At 49.1% G+C, this 16,724-nt stretch overlaps 1 protein-coding gene across 2 annotated transcripts in view; it reads left to right on the forward strand.

Annotated features, from left to right (window-relative positions):
- Window positions 1–16,724, forward strand: part of SLC35F4 (solute carrier family 35 member F4) — a 159,654-nt gene that overhangs the window by 107,039 nt on the left and 35,891 nt on the right. The window contains exon 1 of one of the 2 annotated variants that reach the window (XM_082218833.1): window positions 14,030–14,357. The exons of the other annotated variant lie outside the window; for it this stretch is intronic. Coding sequence (XP_082074959.1) covers window positions 14,282–14,357 — 76 coding nt within the window. The 5' untranslated portion in view covers window positions 14,030–14,281. Of the gene's footprint in view, window positions 1–14,029; window positions 14,358–16,724 lie in introns of those variants that run through there. 2 annotated transcript variants of the gene reach the window in all.

A 16,724-nucleotide genomic window follows, 5' to 3' on the forward strand; every position in this document is an offset into this window, starting at 1 on the left:
GCAGACAGAGGTATATGTAAAGCATATTTACAAGCAGTTTATTTAGTATAGATCACGACAAAGGGAAAACATGTCTTCTCCCCTTCGTGTCCAAGCAAGAAGCATAAGGCAAAAGCTATACACAAACGGAAGTTCCCAGCAAGCTGTGCTGGAATGTAAACAGACATGTGACATACAACAGCTCCACACATCTGTTTAGGTGGAACGGAACGTCAATATGCTAACATTGAGAGCGGGGTGCTGATAACACCAAGTTTGCAGGCTTGATTCCCCTTATGGGACACCTTCAAATTCCTACATTGCAGGGGGTTGGACTAGATGATTGCTGGGGGTCCCTTCCAAATCTAAAAAAATATTGTGATTCTAAATTCTAATTCTAAATGTCACATGTTTGACACACGTGCTTGCCAACAAGTACCTGTTGAATTTGCAATTTACAACAGTACATTACTACAGTAAAAAAAGATCAATACCCCATCCAAATGTTATATGCAAAGCAGCCTTCTGTCGTTTCCATAGCTGAGCCTTCTGCATCAGATCTTGTGACTCCATCAGGATCCTGGGGCAAGGTCTAAACAAGCTTTCCCCAATCTGGTGCCCTCCAAATGATTTGAACGAAAACTTCCATCATCCTTGTGCATGGGTCACGTGATCTTCTGGAGAGTTTGATGAAGAATGCAGTGCGACTCAAAAGCTTGCACGCTGAATTGCTTGTAGGCGGCCCCCAAGGCGTAATACTTCCCCTCCCCTCCCCTCTTTCGCTTTCTCAGCTTTTTGCCGGGCACAAAAGGGAAAGCACATATTTGTCTAATTAAGTGTGGAGTGTCTAAAACGTAAAAGGAGATATAAGGCCGGGATGCTCACCACGCCGACACTCTGATTAGTGGCTTCTTCACAAACACATCGTAAGTCCAGAATTGGAAGACGTACGTGGCTTTCCCCCCCTTCACCCCAGATTTGTTCGTATATAATTATTTGACATCCAATTACAACCAAATTATTCTTGCTCCAACTCATAAAATAAATAGAAATCTATTACTGCGCCCGACGATGTCGTGCAGCACGCTTGAAATTAATAATACAGATTTCTTTCTCTATTGATGCCGCAGACAGTCTCTGCCCACCCGCCCGCCCCCAATGATAGTTTATTCTCACCATGTTCCGCTGTCAGTGAACAGCTAAATTACTATGTTGAAAGATTAAGGAGCCCATCATCTCTCTTTAGGCAGGAGAATCCTTTGAGACAGACCTCTGCTGAGAACGAAAGGCTTGCAAGATGCCTGCTTCGTGAAACTGTGTCTCAGATACATTGGGTGCTCTGATGTCTGATTTTGCATCCTTGGGGGCTGTTCTAGCCTAGCGAAGCTTGCTCGGGAGGCTAAAACCATCTAACTCCTTCCTGGGCTGTTCAAAGTCATAGCAGGAAGTTACGTTATACAGTGGTGCCTTGGTTCTCAAATGCCTTGGTACTCAAACAGCTTGGAACCCAAACACTGCAAACCTGGAAGTGTGTGTTCTGGTTTGTGAACTTTTTTCAGAAGCCAAACGTGTTCCTAATTGAGTGCTACGCTTCCAATTTGAGTGCCACCCTTCCGTTTTGAGTGTTATGCTGAGGTCTGTCTGTTTTTGCTATTTATTTTGCATTTTTTGCGGCTCTTTTTTCTTCTTCTGACTGTGTGGAACCCAGTTCAGCTACTGATTGGTTGATTGTATGACTGCAGTACATGGTTTATTGCTTTCATTTTACGGATCAACGGTCTCGTTAGATAGTAAAATTCATGCAAAGTTGCTGTTTTAGGCGTTGTTTTTAAAAGCCTGGAACGGATTAATCTGTTTTGCATTACTTTCTATGGGAAAGTACACCTTAGTTTTGGAATGCTTTGGTTTTGGAATGGACTTCCGGAATGGATTAGTTTGAGAACCAAGGTACTACTGTTCAGTGTCAGCCTATTGGCCCATCTAGTACTGCCCACACTGACTGGCAGCAGCTCTCTGGCATTTCAGGCAGGAGTCTCTCCCAGCCCTACATGGCAATGTTGGGGGTTGAACCTGGAACCTTTGGCATGCAAGGCAGACGCTCTACCACTGAACTACAGGCCTCCGTCGAGGGCTCAGAACATAAGAGCCCTGCTTATCATTGTTGTTGCTGTTTAGTCGTTTAGTTGTGCCTGACTCTTCGTGGACCAGAGCACACCAGGCACTCCTGTCTTCCACTGCCTCCCGCAGTTGGGTCAAACTCATGCTGGTAGCTTCAAGAACACTATCCAACCATCTCGTCCTCTGTCGTCCCCTTCTCCTTGTGCCCTCCATCGTTCCCAACATCAGGGTCTTCTCCAAGGAGTCTTCCCTTCTCATGAGGTGGCCAAAGTATTGGAGTCTCAGCATCAGGATCATAGAATCATAGAATGATAGAGTTGGAAGAGACCACAAGGGCCCGAGTCCAACCCCCTGCCAAGCAGGAAACACTATCAGAGCACTCCTGACATATGGTTGTCAAGCCTCTGCTTAAAGACCTCCAAAGTAGGAGACTCCACCACACTCCTTGGCAGCAAATTCCACTGTCGAACAGCTCTTACTGTCAGGAAGTTCTTCCTAATGTTTAGGTGGAATCTTCTTTCTTGTAGTTTGGATCCATTGCTCCGTGTCCGCTTCTCTGGAGCAGCAGAAAACATCCTTTCTCCCTCCTCTATGTGACATCCTTTTATATATTTGAACATGGCTATCATATCACCCCTTAACCTCCTCTTCTCCAGGCTAAACATGCCCAGCTCCCTTAGCCGTTCCTCATAAGGCATCGTTTCTAGGCCTTTGACCATTTTGGTTGCCCTCCTCTGGACATGTTCCAGTTTGTCAGTGTCCTTTTGAATTGTGGTGCCCAGAACTGGACACAGTACTCCAGGTGTGGTCTGACCAGAGCAGAATACAGTGGCACTATTACTTCCCTTGATCTAGATGCTATACTCCTATTGATGCAGCCCAGAATTGCATTGGCTTTTTTAGCTGCCGCATCACACAGGATCTGTCCTTCCAGTGAGCACTCGGGGCTGATTTCCTTCAGAATGGAGAGGTTGGATCTTCTTGCAGTCCATGGGACTCTCAAGAGTCTCCTCCAGCACCATAATTCAAAAGCATCAATTCTTCGGCGATCAGCCTTCTTGATGGTCCAGCTCTCACTTCTATATTTATCATAGAATCGCAGAATTGGACAGGACCCCAAGGGTCATCTAGTCCAACCCCCTGCAATGCAGGAATCTCAGCTAAAGCATCCCTGAGAGATGGCCATCCAACCTCTCTTAGAAACCTCCAAGGAAGGAGAGACCACAACTTCCAGAGGGAGTCCATTCCACTGTCAAACGACTCTTACTGCCAGAAAGTTATTCATGGTGTTTAGTCGGACCCTCCTTTCATGTAACCTGATGTCAGGTGTGTGCGTGCAGGAGCCAGGCCCTGTGAGCAGTAGGACTCTGCAGGACTGGGGCCTTCCTAAGTTTGTTCTGAAGAGGCAAGGTGTGGCCACACAGGTGAGGCCGATTGGTAACTCACAGCACCTGGTGGCAAGAACTGGGAAGGGATATAAGGTTAGCATTTCCCTTTGGTTCTTTGCCACAGCAACACGTTTCCTGCCTTGCTGCGTTTGGCTCCTTGCTTCTTGATCCTCGGACCCCTGACTTCGCGACTCCTTGCTTTTTGATCCTCGGACCCCTGACTTCGCGACTCCTTGCTTCTTGATCCTCGGACTCTTGGCTTCCTGACTCCTGGCTTCTGGACTCCCGTTCCTGCTCCCACCTTGCCATCTTTCCCCCGGTCCTGACGTCCCCAGCTGGGACTCTGATTGCCCATGAACCAGACCGTGACACCTGAAGCTAGGAACAGGAGAAAACAAGCTTGGTCCCTCTTCTGTATGACAGCCCTTGAGGTATTTGAAGATGGCTATCATCTCTCCTCTCGGCCTCCTCTTTCCCAGGCTAAACATACCCAGCTCCTTTAACCGTTCCTCATCAGGCTTGGTTTCCAGACCCTTGATCATCTTGGTCTCCCTCCTCTGCACACTTTCCTGCTTGTCAGTATCCTTCTTAAACTGTGGTGTCCAGAACTGGACACAGGATTCCAGGTGTGGTCTGACCAAAGCAGAATAGAGTGGTACTATGGCTTCCCTTGTACTATGGTTTTCCCAGTAGTGATGTATGGAAGTGAGAGCTGGACCTTAAAGAAGGCTGATCGCCGAAGAATTGATGCTTTTGAATTCTGGTGCTGGAGGAGACTATTGAGGGTCCCATGGACTGCAAGAAGATCAAACCTCTCCATTCTGAAGGAAATCAGCCCTGAGTGCTCACTGGAAGGACAGATCCTGAAACTGAGGCACCAATACTTTGGCCACCTCATGAGAAGAGAAGACTCCCTGGAAAAGACCGTGATGTTGGGAAAGATGAAGGGCACAAGGAGAAGGGGATGACAGAGGACGAGATGGTTGGACAGTGTTCTCGACGCTACTAACGTGAGTTTGACCAAACTGCGGGAGGCAGTAGAAGACAGAAGTGCCTGGTGTGTTCTGGTCCATGGGATCATGAAGAGTCGGGCACGACTAAATGACTAAACAACAACAACTACAACTACAACAACAACAACAACAACATGGCTTCCCTTGATCTGGGTGCTAGACTTCTGTTGATGCAGCCTAGAATAGCATTTGCTTTTTTTGCTGCTGCATCACCCTGTTGACTTGTGTTCAGCTCGTGGTCCACCAAGATCCCTACGTCCTTTTCACATGTAAAACCAGGTGTTCCACATCTTAAATTTGTGCATCCATTTCTTCCTGCCTAAGTGCAGAGCCTGCCGTTTGTCCCTATCGAAACTCATTTTGTTAGCTTGCACCCAGTTCTACTATGCGTCAAGGTCACATTAAATTCTGAGTCTTCTGTGGCATTAGCTACCCCTCCCATAGAATCATAGAATCATAGAGTTGGAAGAGACCACAAGGGCCATCGAGTCCAACCCCCTGCCAAGCAGGAAACACCATCAGAGCACTCCTGACATATGGTTGTCAAGCCTCTGCTTAAAGACCTCCAAAGTAGGAGACTCCACCACACTCCTTGGCAGCAAATTCCACTGTCGAACAGCTCTTACTGTCAGGAAGTGCTTCCGAATGTTTAGGTGGAATCTTCTTTCTTGTAGTTTGGATCCATTGCTCCGTGTCCGCTTCTCTGGAGCAGCAGAAAACAACCTTTCTCCCTCCTCTATGTGACATCCTTTTATATATTTGAACATGGCTATCATATCACCCCTTAACCTCCTCTTCTCCAGGCTAAACATGCCCAGCTCCCTTAGCCGTTCCTCATAAGGCATCGTTTCCAGGCCTTTGACCATTTTGGTTGCCCTCCTCTGGACACGTTCCAGTTTGTCAGTGTCCTTCTTGAAGGACCTTCTTGTCCTTCCCAGTTTGGTGTCACCTGCAAATTGGATGGGCAGCCCCTCGATTCCTTCATCCAAGTCATTTATAGAGACGTTGAATAACAACGGGCTTAAGACAGAACCCTGCGTTATCCTGCCAGGCCAGTGGCTCATCCAGTCCAGCATCCTGTTCTCACAGTGGCCAACCAGATGACGCAATGGGAAACCCACAAGCAGGACCTGAGTGTCAGGCTTCAGGGAATCAGCTTCCTCCTCCGTGGCAGCAGATACCGTATTTTTCGCTCCCTAAGACACACCTGACCATAAGACGCACCTAGTTTTCAGAGGAGGTAAACAAGAAAAAAATATTCTGAATGAAACAGTGGATGTATGATTTTTGTGGTTCATGCTGTGGCCACAGACAGAGTTTGGGGTAACCCCATGCAAAAATCCTGAGAATCCATGTGGATCCGTGCTTTGTAACCACGTTTTTGCACCATTGCAGCCCCACAAAACAGTGGATGCATGGTTTTCTTTGGTGCAGGCTGTGGTTATGGACATGCTGTGTGATCTGATGGTGAATTTGGGGTGACCCAATGCAAAAATCCTGAGGATCCATGGACTTTTACTTCCCCCTCCCAGGCAGCCTCTGCTAGCATCCCTTATCTCTCTTCCGATCCCACCAATCAGCTGCTTCCTTTCAACACCCCCTTCCCTCTTGTTTGCCTTAGTGTCTTTTCCTTAGCTGGAGCAGTTTTTTGCTCCTCCGTTTCTTCTAATTTCTCTCCTCATTGCCTTAGTCTTCCTGTCTCCACTCCTTGCAAGTTTGCTGTCTTTACCTCCCCCCTCCCAGGCAGCCTCCTTTATTGTTAGCGTCCCTTATCTCCCTCCCCGATCACTTGCTGATTATTAGCGACTTTGTTTCAACACCCACTTCCCTCTTTCCAAAAAAAAAAAAAAAAGCATGATCTGCTTTTCTCCCCTGGGCAATTCGGCTCCAGGGACCACGCATTCGCTCCATAAGACACACAGACATTTCCCCTTACTTTTTAGGAAGAAAAAAGTGTGTCTTATGGAGCGAAAAATACGGTAAGTAGAACAAAGGAAAAGGAGTCTTCTTATCAGTTAGAAACTTTAATAATCACAGCAAGAGAACAAAGAACAGCTCTCCTAGAAATGGCGGTGCTCCCAATCAAGGATTTCACCCCCTTACGTCTCTATTAATCTACATCACGCCTACGTCTTGTAATCTGAGCTTGTACCCTCTGTGCTTTCTGTTCTGACACTTTCTGAGCTCTTCGTGACCTTGGGAAGAGCGGAGGAATGCTTTCCAGAGACAGTGAATCTGTTAACCCTCTCTCCCCCAGTGTTTCTTCTCCTAACTGCTCCCCATCCGGTATTTCCCAGCTACTGCCTTCCGAACTATGTCCCTCTGCAAACCACTCTTCCAAATCTATACTGTCCTCCTACTCTTGGGAAGATTCAAAAGCAGGGGGAGGGGGTGGCTCCCACAATTCCTCCTCAGTGTAGCCTTCCTCAGCACGGTCCTTGACACTGAGCACAACAACAACTCTCCCTACTTGTGATTGTCAACCTCTAGAACAGTGTTTCCCAACCACTGTTCCGTGGCACACTAGTGTGCCGCGAGATGTTGCCTGGTGTGCCGCGGGAAAAATTAAAAAATTCGAAAGATTTTTTTTTTAAAGTCAAATTTTCGATTGTTGATGAACCCTGGGGTTCCCTCCCTCCCTCCCGCTCTGCGCCTCCCTCCTCCTCCTCCTCCTCCTCCTCCGGGGAGGCCCTTCCTGGCTCTCAGCCAAGGCTTGGCGGCTGCCACTCACTCACTCGCTTGCCCACCCGTCCCTCCATCCCTGCACCCGGCCTCTCCCAACTCCGTCCCCGGCGCGGGGGCTGCCGGGATCCGTAGTCCCCTCGCCCTTGGGCTCTGCGCCCGCGCAGGGTGCGCAAACTACGTTTCCCAGCGTGGCCTGGCGGGCCGGGCGTTTTGTTTGAAGCGCTCTTCTCCCGGCCATGGAATGAGCGCAGCGGCGGCGGCCGGGCGGGCAGGGGCTCTTCCGCGCAGACCCTGCGCAGCCTGCCTGCGCCCCCGCGGAGATCGGGCGGCAGGATGGAGCCCGGGGATCCCTGCGGAGGCGGAGCGGCGGAGGCGGAGGCTGCCCCCCAGGTAGGGCTGCGTCGGGGGGGGGTTATTTTTGCAATGCTGCATCTGCGCCGGAGGGGACGCATCGGACCGCGGGGAGACCCCTTGGCGGGTGTGCAAGGCAATGCATGCGTGCAGGCGTTGCATGGAGTGCAGTGCAATGCAATGGCAACGCGGCGCCCTGCATGCATGCATGCAACTTCCACCGGCGCTCCGGACTTGGCAGGTGAGGGGGGTCCCCAGTGGGCGGCAGAGAGAGCCGGGAGGGCGAAGGGGAGCCGGGGGGGAGCAGTGCTGCTCCCCGAGCCGAGCCCGGGGGGAAACTTCGGCGTCGTTGCGCCGGGTGTTGGAAGCAGAGGCTGGCGGGGGCCCCTCACCTGCAAAACCTGGTCGCCTCTCATATATTTCGTGCATTGCATTCATCGCCCACTTTCTCCTCCAAGGAGCTCCCGGGGGCGCGCGTGGTTCTCCCCGTGTTATCCTCACAACAACAGCCCTGCGAGGTGGGTCAGGCGAGTGGCCCAAGGGAGCACCCAGGGATTGTCCTGGCCAGGTGGGGTGATTTGAACCCTGCTCTCTGCCCGGTCTTCGTCCTCATTTAGCCCCCACATGTGCATGACTGTGCATGACTGAGGTTTTCCCCCCTCGTCTTGGCTATGGTGTGAGTCTGTGCTGTTAATTAATGGGGTTCTGCCTTCGGAGAAGATGAGCCAGCCCTCAAGGAGGTGATTATGTAATTTGCTAGCAATTCATGTCCCTCCCGGCGTGACGCTGCACGCTGACGTCACGGGGCTGTAATGGTGGTGTGCCTCGAGATTTTTTTCATGAAACAAGTGTGCCTTTGCCCAAAAAAGGTTGGGAAACACTGCTCTAGAAAACTAATAAATTTGTCTTCGTCTGGCAGTAAGGTAGGGGTGGGAGATTGTGAGTTTCCAGGTGTTGCTGGACTACAAGTCTCAGCTTGGCTGATCATTGGCCACTCTTGGCGGGGTTGATGGGAGTTGTAGTCCAAGAACATCTAGCGGGCAAGGCTCAAGGTAATATTAATATATAAAGCCCTAAACAAACTTGGGACCAATTTACCTATGAGATCGCCTTGCCCCCAATTGGCGGAATTGGCACTCTTACAGGTGTCACGTAATATCCGTTCTGCATTCGGAAGAGATCAATCTTTTAGTGTGGAAGCAGTTACACTTTGGAACTCCCTGACGATTGACACCAGGCAGGCTCCTTCGCTGTACTGTTTTTGGCGCCTGCTAAAAGCGGTTCTGTTTGGAAAAGCCTATGTGAGTGCTTAGAAAGTGGAGGTCAATCTGTTTCAGTATTTTTAAGTTTTAAATAGGGCTGTGATTCCTCCCCCCCCTCAATTTTACTCTTTTACCTTTTGCAAACTGCTTTGAGGTTTTGTTGCGTTTTTTACAGTCAGGAGGTTTGTAAACAAAGGAAATAAATAATAGAGGACCACAAGTTTCAAGGTGGAGCACCACCCGCGTCCATCCACACAATTACATTTATTTAAATTTCTATACTGCCCTGCATCTGAGGATCGCAGGGTGCAGTTTACAATATAAAAACACAAAAATACACACCATAGTAACAAACAATACCCCCCCCCACAGTTTAAAAGGCAATAAGTTGTTTAATTAGACAAATGCCTGGTAGAAGAGCAATGTTTGCTCTAAAAGGATGACTTCCAATGAACCAACCTGTTTAAAATCAAATCAAACCTGACAGTGCTGTCAGTTTAATGCGTGATCAGTCCTCACCGGCACACTCTCAGCTTTGCGAAGATTGCCGCTGTTATTGCCTTAAAGTGTTTAACTGGATTGGGAAGGAAATTTAAAACCACACACCGCCTTTTCCCCCTTGAGTGGCACTTAAAGTGCGGAGCCTGAAGTTCCCTTCGTATCTCTTCCCCGCCCAACTCTGCATTGTGTCCTTGTTTGCATCCATAAATCACATTAATATTCAAGCCCTGTGAAATGGGCTGATAATGGCCCTGTCACTTGTCATCTAGTATTTTAAAAGCACGGAAGATATGACAGCAGATGGTGAGATTGTCTCATCCTGCTGGCTGACTGGCCTCCCTGCAAGCCTTTGCAAAGGTTATTTGGTGAAAAGCCAACTTGAACCTGGAAGGCTAAGGATGCCGCGGTCTAGGATCGCCGCAAACCTAGACAGCATCTTAAAAAGTAAAGACATCACCTTGCCAACAAAGGTCCGTATAGTAAAAGCTATGGTTTTCCTAGTAGTGATGTATGGAAGTGAGAGCTGGACCATAAAGAAGGCTGATCGCTGGAGAATAGATGCTTTTGAATTATGGTGCTGGAGGAGACTCTGGAGAGTCCCATGGGCTGCAAGAAGATCCAGCCTCTCCATTCTGAAGGAAATCAGCCCTGAGGGCTCACTGGAAGGACAGATCCTGAAGCTGAGGCTCCAAGACTTTGGCCACCTCATGAGAAGAGAAGACCTTGATGTTGGGAAAGATGGAGGGCACAAGGAGAAGGGACGACAGAGGACGAGATGGTGGGACAGTGTTCTGGAAGCTACCAGCATGAGTTTGACCAAACTGCGGGACGCAGTGGAAGACAGGAGGGCCTGGCGTGCTCTGGTCCAGGGGGTCACGAAGAGTCGGACACGACTAAATGACTAAACAACAACATGATCGCCGCAGATCTCCAGCACTAGAGGCAAGTGGCTCGGGTTCCTTGGTTTGGTGTTTTGCGAATGAGAGAGGCAGTGGTGTATTGGTCGGCGTGTCAGATTAGGACCTGGGACAGACCAGAGTTCGAATCTCCACTTGGCCATGAGGCTCAATGGTTGACCTTGAGTCTGCCCTTGCCTCTCAGGCTAGGCTACCTTGCAGGGTGGTTGAAGAGATCAAAGGAAGAGAGGAAGAAACATGCACGCTCCTAATGGGATGGTGGGATACCAATGCAACAAGCAAGCAAACAAATCATATCCAGCGAACACTTGGGATCGTGCACTCTGCCTGCTCCCCTCCATGCAAATGGTAGTTCCTATGCACCTAGGCAGGGACGCAGGTAGCGCTGTGGGTTAAACCACAGAGCCTAGGACTTGCTGATCAGAAGGTTGGCGGTTCGAATCCCCGCGACGGGGTGAGCTCCCGTTGCTCAGTCCCTGCTCCTGCCAACCTAGCAGTTTGAAATCACGTCAAAGTGCAAGTAGATAAATAGGTACCGCTCTGGCGGGAAGGTAAACGGTGTTTCTGTGTGCTGCTCTGGTTCGCCAGAAGCGGCTTAGTCATGCTGGTCACATGATCCGGAAGCTGTATGCCGGCTCCCTTGGCCAGTAAAGCAAGATGAGTGCCGCAACCCCAGAGTCGGTCACGATTGGACCTAATGGTCAGGGGTCCCTTTACCTTTATGCACCTGGGCACTGCCAGCATGAGACAGCAGCCATATGCCAGGTAATGAAAAAATGAACCTATGCTGCTAATTCTTGTAGTAGACCAGTAAAGTGGTACCTCGGGTTAAGTACTTAATTTGCTCCGGAGGTCCGTTCTTAACCTGAAACTGTTCCTAACCTGAAGCACCACTTTAGCTAATGGGGCCTCCTGCTGCTGCCGCACCACTGGAGCACAGTTTCTGTTCTTATCCTGAAGCAAAGCTCTTAGCTCGAGGTACTATTTCTGGGTTAGCGGAGTCTGTAACCTGAAGCGTCTGTAACCCGAGGTACCGCTGTATAAAATAAGCAGCACATAAGCAGCACACAAAACACTACCAAACCATTCTACGTCCTAAATCTTATATTAATAATTGACACTGAATCTTCATTTTTGACACAATTTGAATGAGTTTTCTGTTTGTGGCTTCTGTAGTAGATCTTGTACATTGCGGTCACAATTTTTGGATTATTAATATAAGATTTAGAACGTAGAATGGTTTGGTAGTGTTTTATATGCCAGGTAATGACATCGACTGGCCACTTAAACAGGTGAGGGTAGCTGATGGGTCTCAAATCTTCAGTGAGTTAGGGACTTGACCAGGCATCCCCAAACTCGGCCCTCCAGATGTTTTGGGGACTACAATTCTCATCATCCCTGACCACTGGTCCTGTTAGCTAGGGATGATGGGAGTTGTAGTCCCAAAACATCTGGAGGGCTGAGTTTGGGGATGCCTGGACTTGACTATCCCCTGTATGCAAAGAATGGCTCCGGTGGATTGCTGGTTATAACCAATTGTCAGGGGCAGATGAGGTTTGTCAACCTGGGAAAGTGGCCCATCTAGGAGAAGGAAATTTCTGGTGATTAAACCTCCGGTCTCTTGCGGCTATACTCATTCGTTGGGAAGGCTTTGGGAGTAAAACCCTGAGGGATAATCAACACTCGTTGATGAGCAGGACATCTTCAGGAGAAGAAAAGGCTACAGAGCAAACCCTACACAAATCTGGACGAAATGCCATTTACCTTCCCACCAGAGCGGTACCTATTTATCTACTTGCACTGGCATGCTTTTGAGCTGCTAGGTTGGCAGGAGCTGGGACAGAGCAACAGGAGCTCACCCCATTGCAGGGATTCGAACCGCCAACCTTGCAATCAGCAAGCCCAAGAGGCTCAGTGGTTTAGACCAGAGCGCCACCCGGTTCCCACACTTTGGTTTTTCTTGGGTTTGCTGCTGTGGTGGGAAGGTAAACAGCGTTTTTGTGCGCTCTGGTTTCCATCACGGTGTTCCGTTGTGCCAGAAGCGGTTTAGTCCTGCTGGCCACGTGACCCGGAAAGCTGTCTGTGGACAAACACCGGCTCTCTCGGCCTGAAAGCGGGACGAGCGCCACAGCCCCATAGTCACCTTTGACTGGATTTAATGTCCAGGCGTCCTTTACCTTTACCTTACACCAGGCATCCCTAAACTCAGCCCTCCAGGTGTTTTGGGACTACAACTCCCATCATCCGTAGCCAACAGGGCCAGTGGTCAGGGATGATGGGAATTGTAGTCCCAAAAACATCTGGAGGGCGGAGTTTGGGGATTCCTGCCTTACACAAATCCAGAGTGGAGTCCCTAAGACTGTTGTATGGTGCTTTGTGCGCCTCCTTCTGGCAACTCCTCCAGCCCAGCTGGTGCCAAACGTCTTGCTTTGCTTTCCTTTAGACCACATCAGTGAAGCTGAGAGGTGGGTCTTGTCCTTTGGGCAGCCCAGGACCTCCAGCTACCCTGCCCAGTCTTGTGCCCTGGGGGGGGGGTCGCTTCAGTGCTGCTAACACAGCAAAAACAACTTGGGGGGGGTGCAGCAGTTACAAGTTATAAGCTCAACCTGATGGTGCGAGATATGAGGGCGACAGGTTGCCTTCATCGGTGGGAGAGATCTACTGCCTACCGTAAGCTATGCTTCACGAATAGCTGCCCCAGCTGCAACAAAACATGTCCCTCCCCTATCAGTCTCTACAGCCAAAGCAGGTGCTGTAACTCTCCAGCGGTTTGACTTCACCCCCAAAGGCGCACTCCTCTGTTGTCCCCTGAGACAGGCGAATTCGAAGAACCAAACAGGAAGCGCTGAAGGAACAGGAACCCGGTCTGATCTCAACTCCCTCTATCTCCCTGGTGGCCTTGGGCCAGGCAATCTCAGTCTAACCTACCTCAGAGGGTTGTTGTGAGAATAAATTTGGGCGCGAATGGTGACTACAAGCCCTGTGAGCATCTTGAAGGAAGCACATTATTATTATTTTTAATGCAATCATTGGAAACATTTGCCAATTAATTTTCTTTCTCCCCCCACAACCTAAAATGGGAGTTCTATAATGCTTCTTGATCTTGCCGTTTAAGTGTACACTGGTACCTCTGGTTAAGAACTTAATTCGTTCCGGAGGTCCGTTCTTAACCTGAAACTGTTCTTAACCTGAGGTACCACTTTAGCTAATGGGGCCTCCTCCTCCTGCTGCGCCGCTGGAGCACGATATCTGTTCTCATCCTGAAGCAAAGTTCTTAACCCGAGGTACTATTTCTGGGTTAGCGGAGTCTGTAACCTGAAGCGTCTGTAACCCGAGGTACCACTGTATTGGATTTTGATTTCTCCTGCTAAAGATGCTATTTGCTCCAGTGATTCTGGGATGAGCTCTGCAGCCGTGTGTTTTTCTATTGTCTCCCCCAAAACACTGCTTTTGTCTGCCGTGTTGATTTCCAGGACTTCCCTCTCGCTCTGTGATATTTAACTAAGCGAGCTGAGAGCACCGGTTCCCCTGTCTAATATTAGACCTCACCGGCAGAGAAGTGCTTTCTATTCTGGTGAGATGCCGCCGACCTAAGCTCATGCATTTTCATGGCACGAAGGGCTCGCCGCATCTTTCCTTTTGCTGTGCTGCTGTGCCGTTGCCAAAAGATAATATGCCTCCTTTGTGGGCTTTCAGGGGGGGGTCGTTTCATTGCGAACGGGGTGCCTTGATTCAGAAGGGGCTTGCTGTCTCTTAGAAGTGGAAAGAGGTTTTTTTTGGGGGGTAGGGATAAAATATTAAGAGGGGTACTAAGATCTCTGGCCATGCCCAAGAACTGTGCAAAGTGCTGGCTCTGAGGTCAAGCCTTGTCTGAATGTGTTGCAAATGGTTTCTCCGGGAAACAGCAGATCTGACGGCAGCGTCTTCCGAACAGCATCTCCAGGCACGGCAGAGAGGTACCTTGTGGCACAGGGCAGGGAGGGGGGCAGCCCTCTCCCCCAAAAAAATGTGCGGGCAAAAGGCAGCGAAGAGGACGTAGCGTCTCAGTGGAGGGCGATTTCCACAGAATGAAGAAACATACCGCGAGAGTGGCACCTTTGCAGCCCTTCAGTATTTCCACATTAAATTCAGCTAGATCAGACGGTAAATGCCATTTTATTTCCTCCTACGTACCTTCCAACCTATCCCCCCCCCACCAAAGAAACCAGTAATTTTTCATTTAGATTTTTGTGTGTGCCTGTGTGACGGAAAGGCCATTTGTTGGAATGTTGCTGGAATACTTTTATTTCTTAGTTTTGGTCATGCGGTCCCCATAATGTCTAGCTTTTTCACTGTATTGAGATCCATTTCTGGCAATGAGAGTGGGGGGGGAGGAGAAGGGGGGGGAGACCAAACAAGGGCAAAAATGGGGGGGGGAGTTGTTAATCTTTCATTTTTAGTTTGTGAAGTCCTCGCAAACCAGCTCTCTCAGATTGCCTCTGTCTCCCAATACTATTTCAGTGGGGGAATCTTTCATTTCTCTCTCTCTGTGTGTTAGGAGTATTTTATTATGTTGCGGCAGGTTGTGAAAATCGTCTACTTATCCTGAGTTTCGAATAGTAGAAAATTGGGGGGGGGGAGAGAGAGAAAAGGACAAGAATCAGTTTTCTCAAATGACATCCCCATGAATAGCTTTAATCCAGGAACGTGAAAGAGAATGCACTTTGCACACCTGTCCACAGGTGTGCCCTGTTGATGGAAGAGATGGAGGCGGAATCCACAGAACTTCCAAAGTGGGCTACTAGCCAGGATGGCTGTGCTCTGCACGTAAAGTTGGGGGGGGCAGCAAAGCTTCTGAATACCAATTTCTGGAAACCACAGGAGGGAGGAGGGCTCCTGTGCTAATGGCCTTCCTACAGGCATCAGGCTTGACCACTGTGAGAACAAGATGCTGGACTTGACGGGCCGTTGGGTTCTTATGAGCCAGACCAGATCATGAATCGGCTTTAGTCCACTGTGGACTCCTCAGCCTTGAGCTGGTCCAAGAACTCCAGTGTGTGTGTGTGTGTGTGTGTGTGTGTGTGTGTGTATATATATATATATAGACACGGGTGGTGCTGTGAGTTAAACCACAGAGCCTAGTACTTGACTCTGAATTGATTGTAGAATGTATTTCAATTACGGTAATTGATTGTGATTTTATGTAAATTGTGTTACTGTTGTTAGCTGCTCTGAGCCCAGCTTCGGCTGGGGAGGGTGGGATATCAATAAAATATTATTATTATTATTAACAAGATTACAAAGCTGAAAATGAATTGTGCCTATCGTCAGCACAATGGAGATGTCAGTCGCCATCCTGGCATCCAGAGATCTCTACATGGTCGCAGTTGGACCCTCACCAGGTGCAAAATGCGCCTGACACCTGGGGAATTTCTCACACTGGTTCCGTCGTCCTTGGACAAAGCTACAGGAAAGCAGCTTGGCTTCCACCCCTGTAAAAAATGCCTGTTTGGAAAATGGATGAGGGTCTAGCGGAGGAAGGTCTTATCTGTACCAGCTGGAGGGTTTATTACGGAAAGGAGAAGCTTGATTTGTGACTGGGATCCAGTTGGAGAGGTGGCGGCAGCAGTGGTGGGCTGTTCAAAGTGCATCTGGTGCCATGGATGGGTCAAGTAGTATCCTTAGGATCTGCTGTGGCCAGCTGGTTCCAGGATCAATTTGCTGGGAAGTCCCAAGTGTGCGGCTGCATAGTGGATTCACACAAGTCAGGGAACCCATGCCAAGATCAATTCATAATCTGGAGTGGCTTTCCAGTGCAGGTGCCATCTTGTAGGTAGGCCAGGAGGGTCTAATTCCAAGCCAGGATAAAAACCAGGTTTGCAGTCCCGTTTTGGGGAGGGGGGGGGTGGCTTAAAGTGCAAACCGTTGTTTCCTAGTTTAGGTGGAACGACAAACAGTGGTTTGCAAAAACACCGTGAAGCAACTGAGCACTCTGACTGAACAAGGGGAGGCGAGTGTGGAAGTCCACTTCTGAGATCGTTCTTACGGTTCCATATATTGGTTTGGAATTATGTCCAAAATGAGCAATTGAATAATATATGCACATACCCTACATGATATAGACAGAGCCTCTCAGTTAAAAAATAAATAAGTCTGTGTTTTTAATTTGGGCTGGTGGAGAGCTATGTCTGTTGCATTGATATAGTGTTTCATTTGATAGTTGTCTTTCTTATTTGGTATTTACATCCCTTGAAACTTGCAACTCGCCTGGACCAGGAAGCATAGCTGTCAACTTACAGATTTGAAAATAAGGGACCAGTAGCCTCGAAAATAAGGGATCAGCAGCCAAAATAAGGGATTTTCCAAACACAGGTATGTTCAACTTCCGAGCCCCTCCGAGCCAAAGGCAGAAAGCCCAGCCAGCAGCCAAACGAAGCCTCAAGCGGTGGTTCCCACAGCGCAGCAACCCGGCAAAGGGGATGCAGCAAGGAAAACCACCGTCACCTCTCCGCTGGGAAGCACTGAGCAAAG

The sequence above is a fragment of the Podarcis vaucheri genome, assembly GCF_965113315.1.
Source record: "Podarcis vaucheri genome assembly, chromosome: 1".
NCBI lineage: Eukaryota > Metazoa > Chordata > Lepidosauria > Squamata > Lacertidae > Podarcis > Podarcis vaucheri.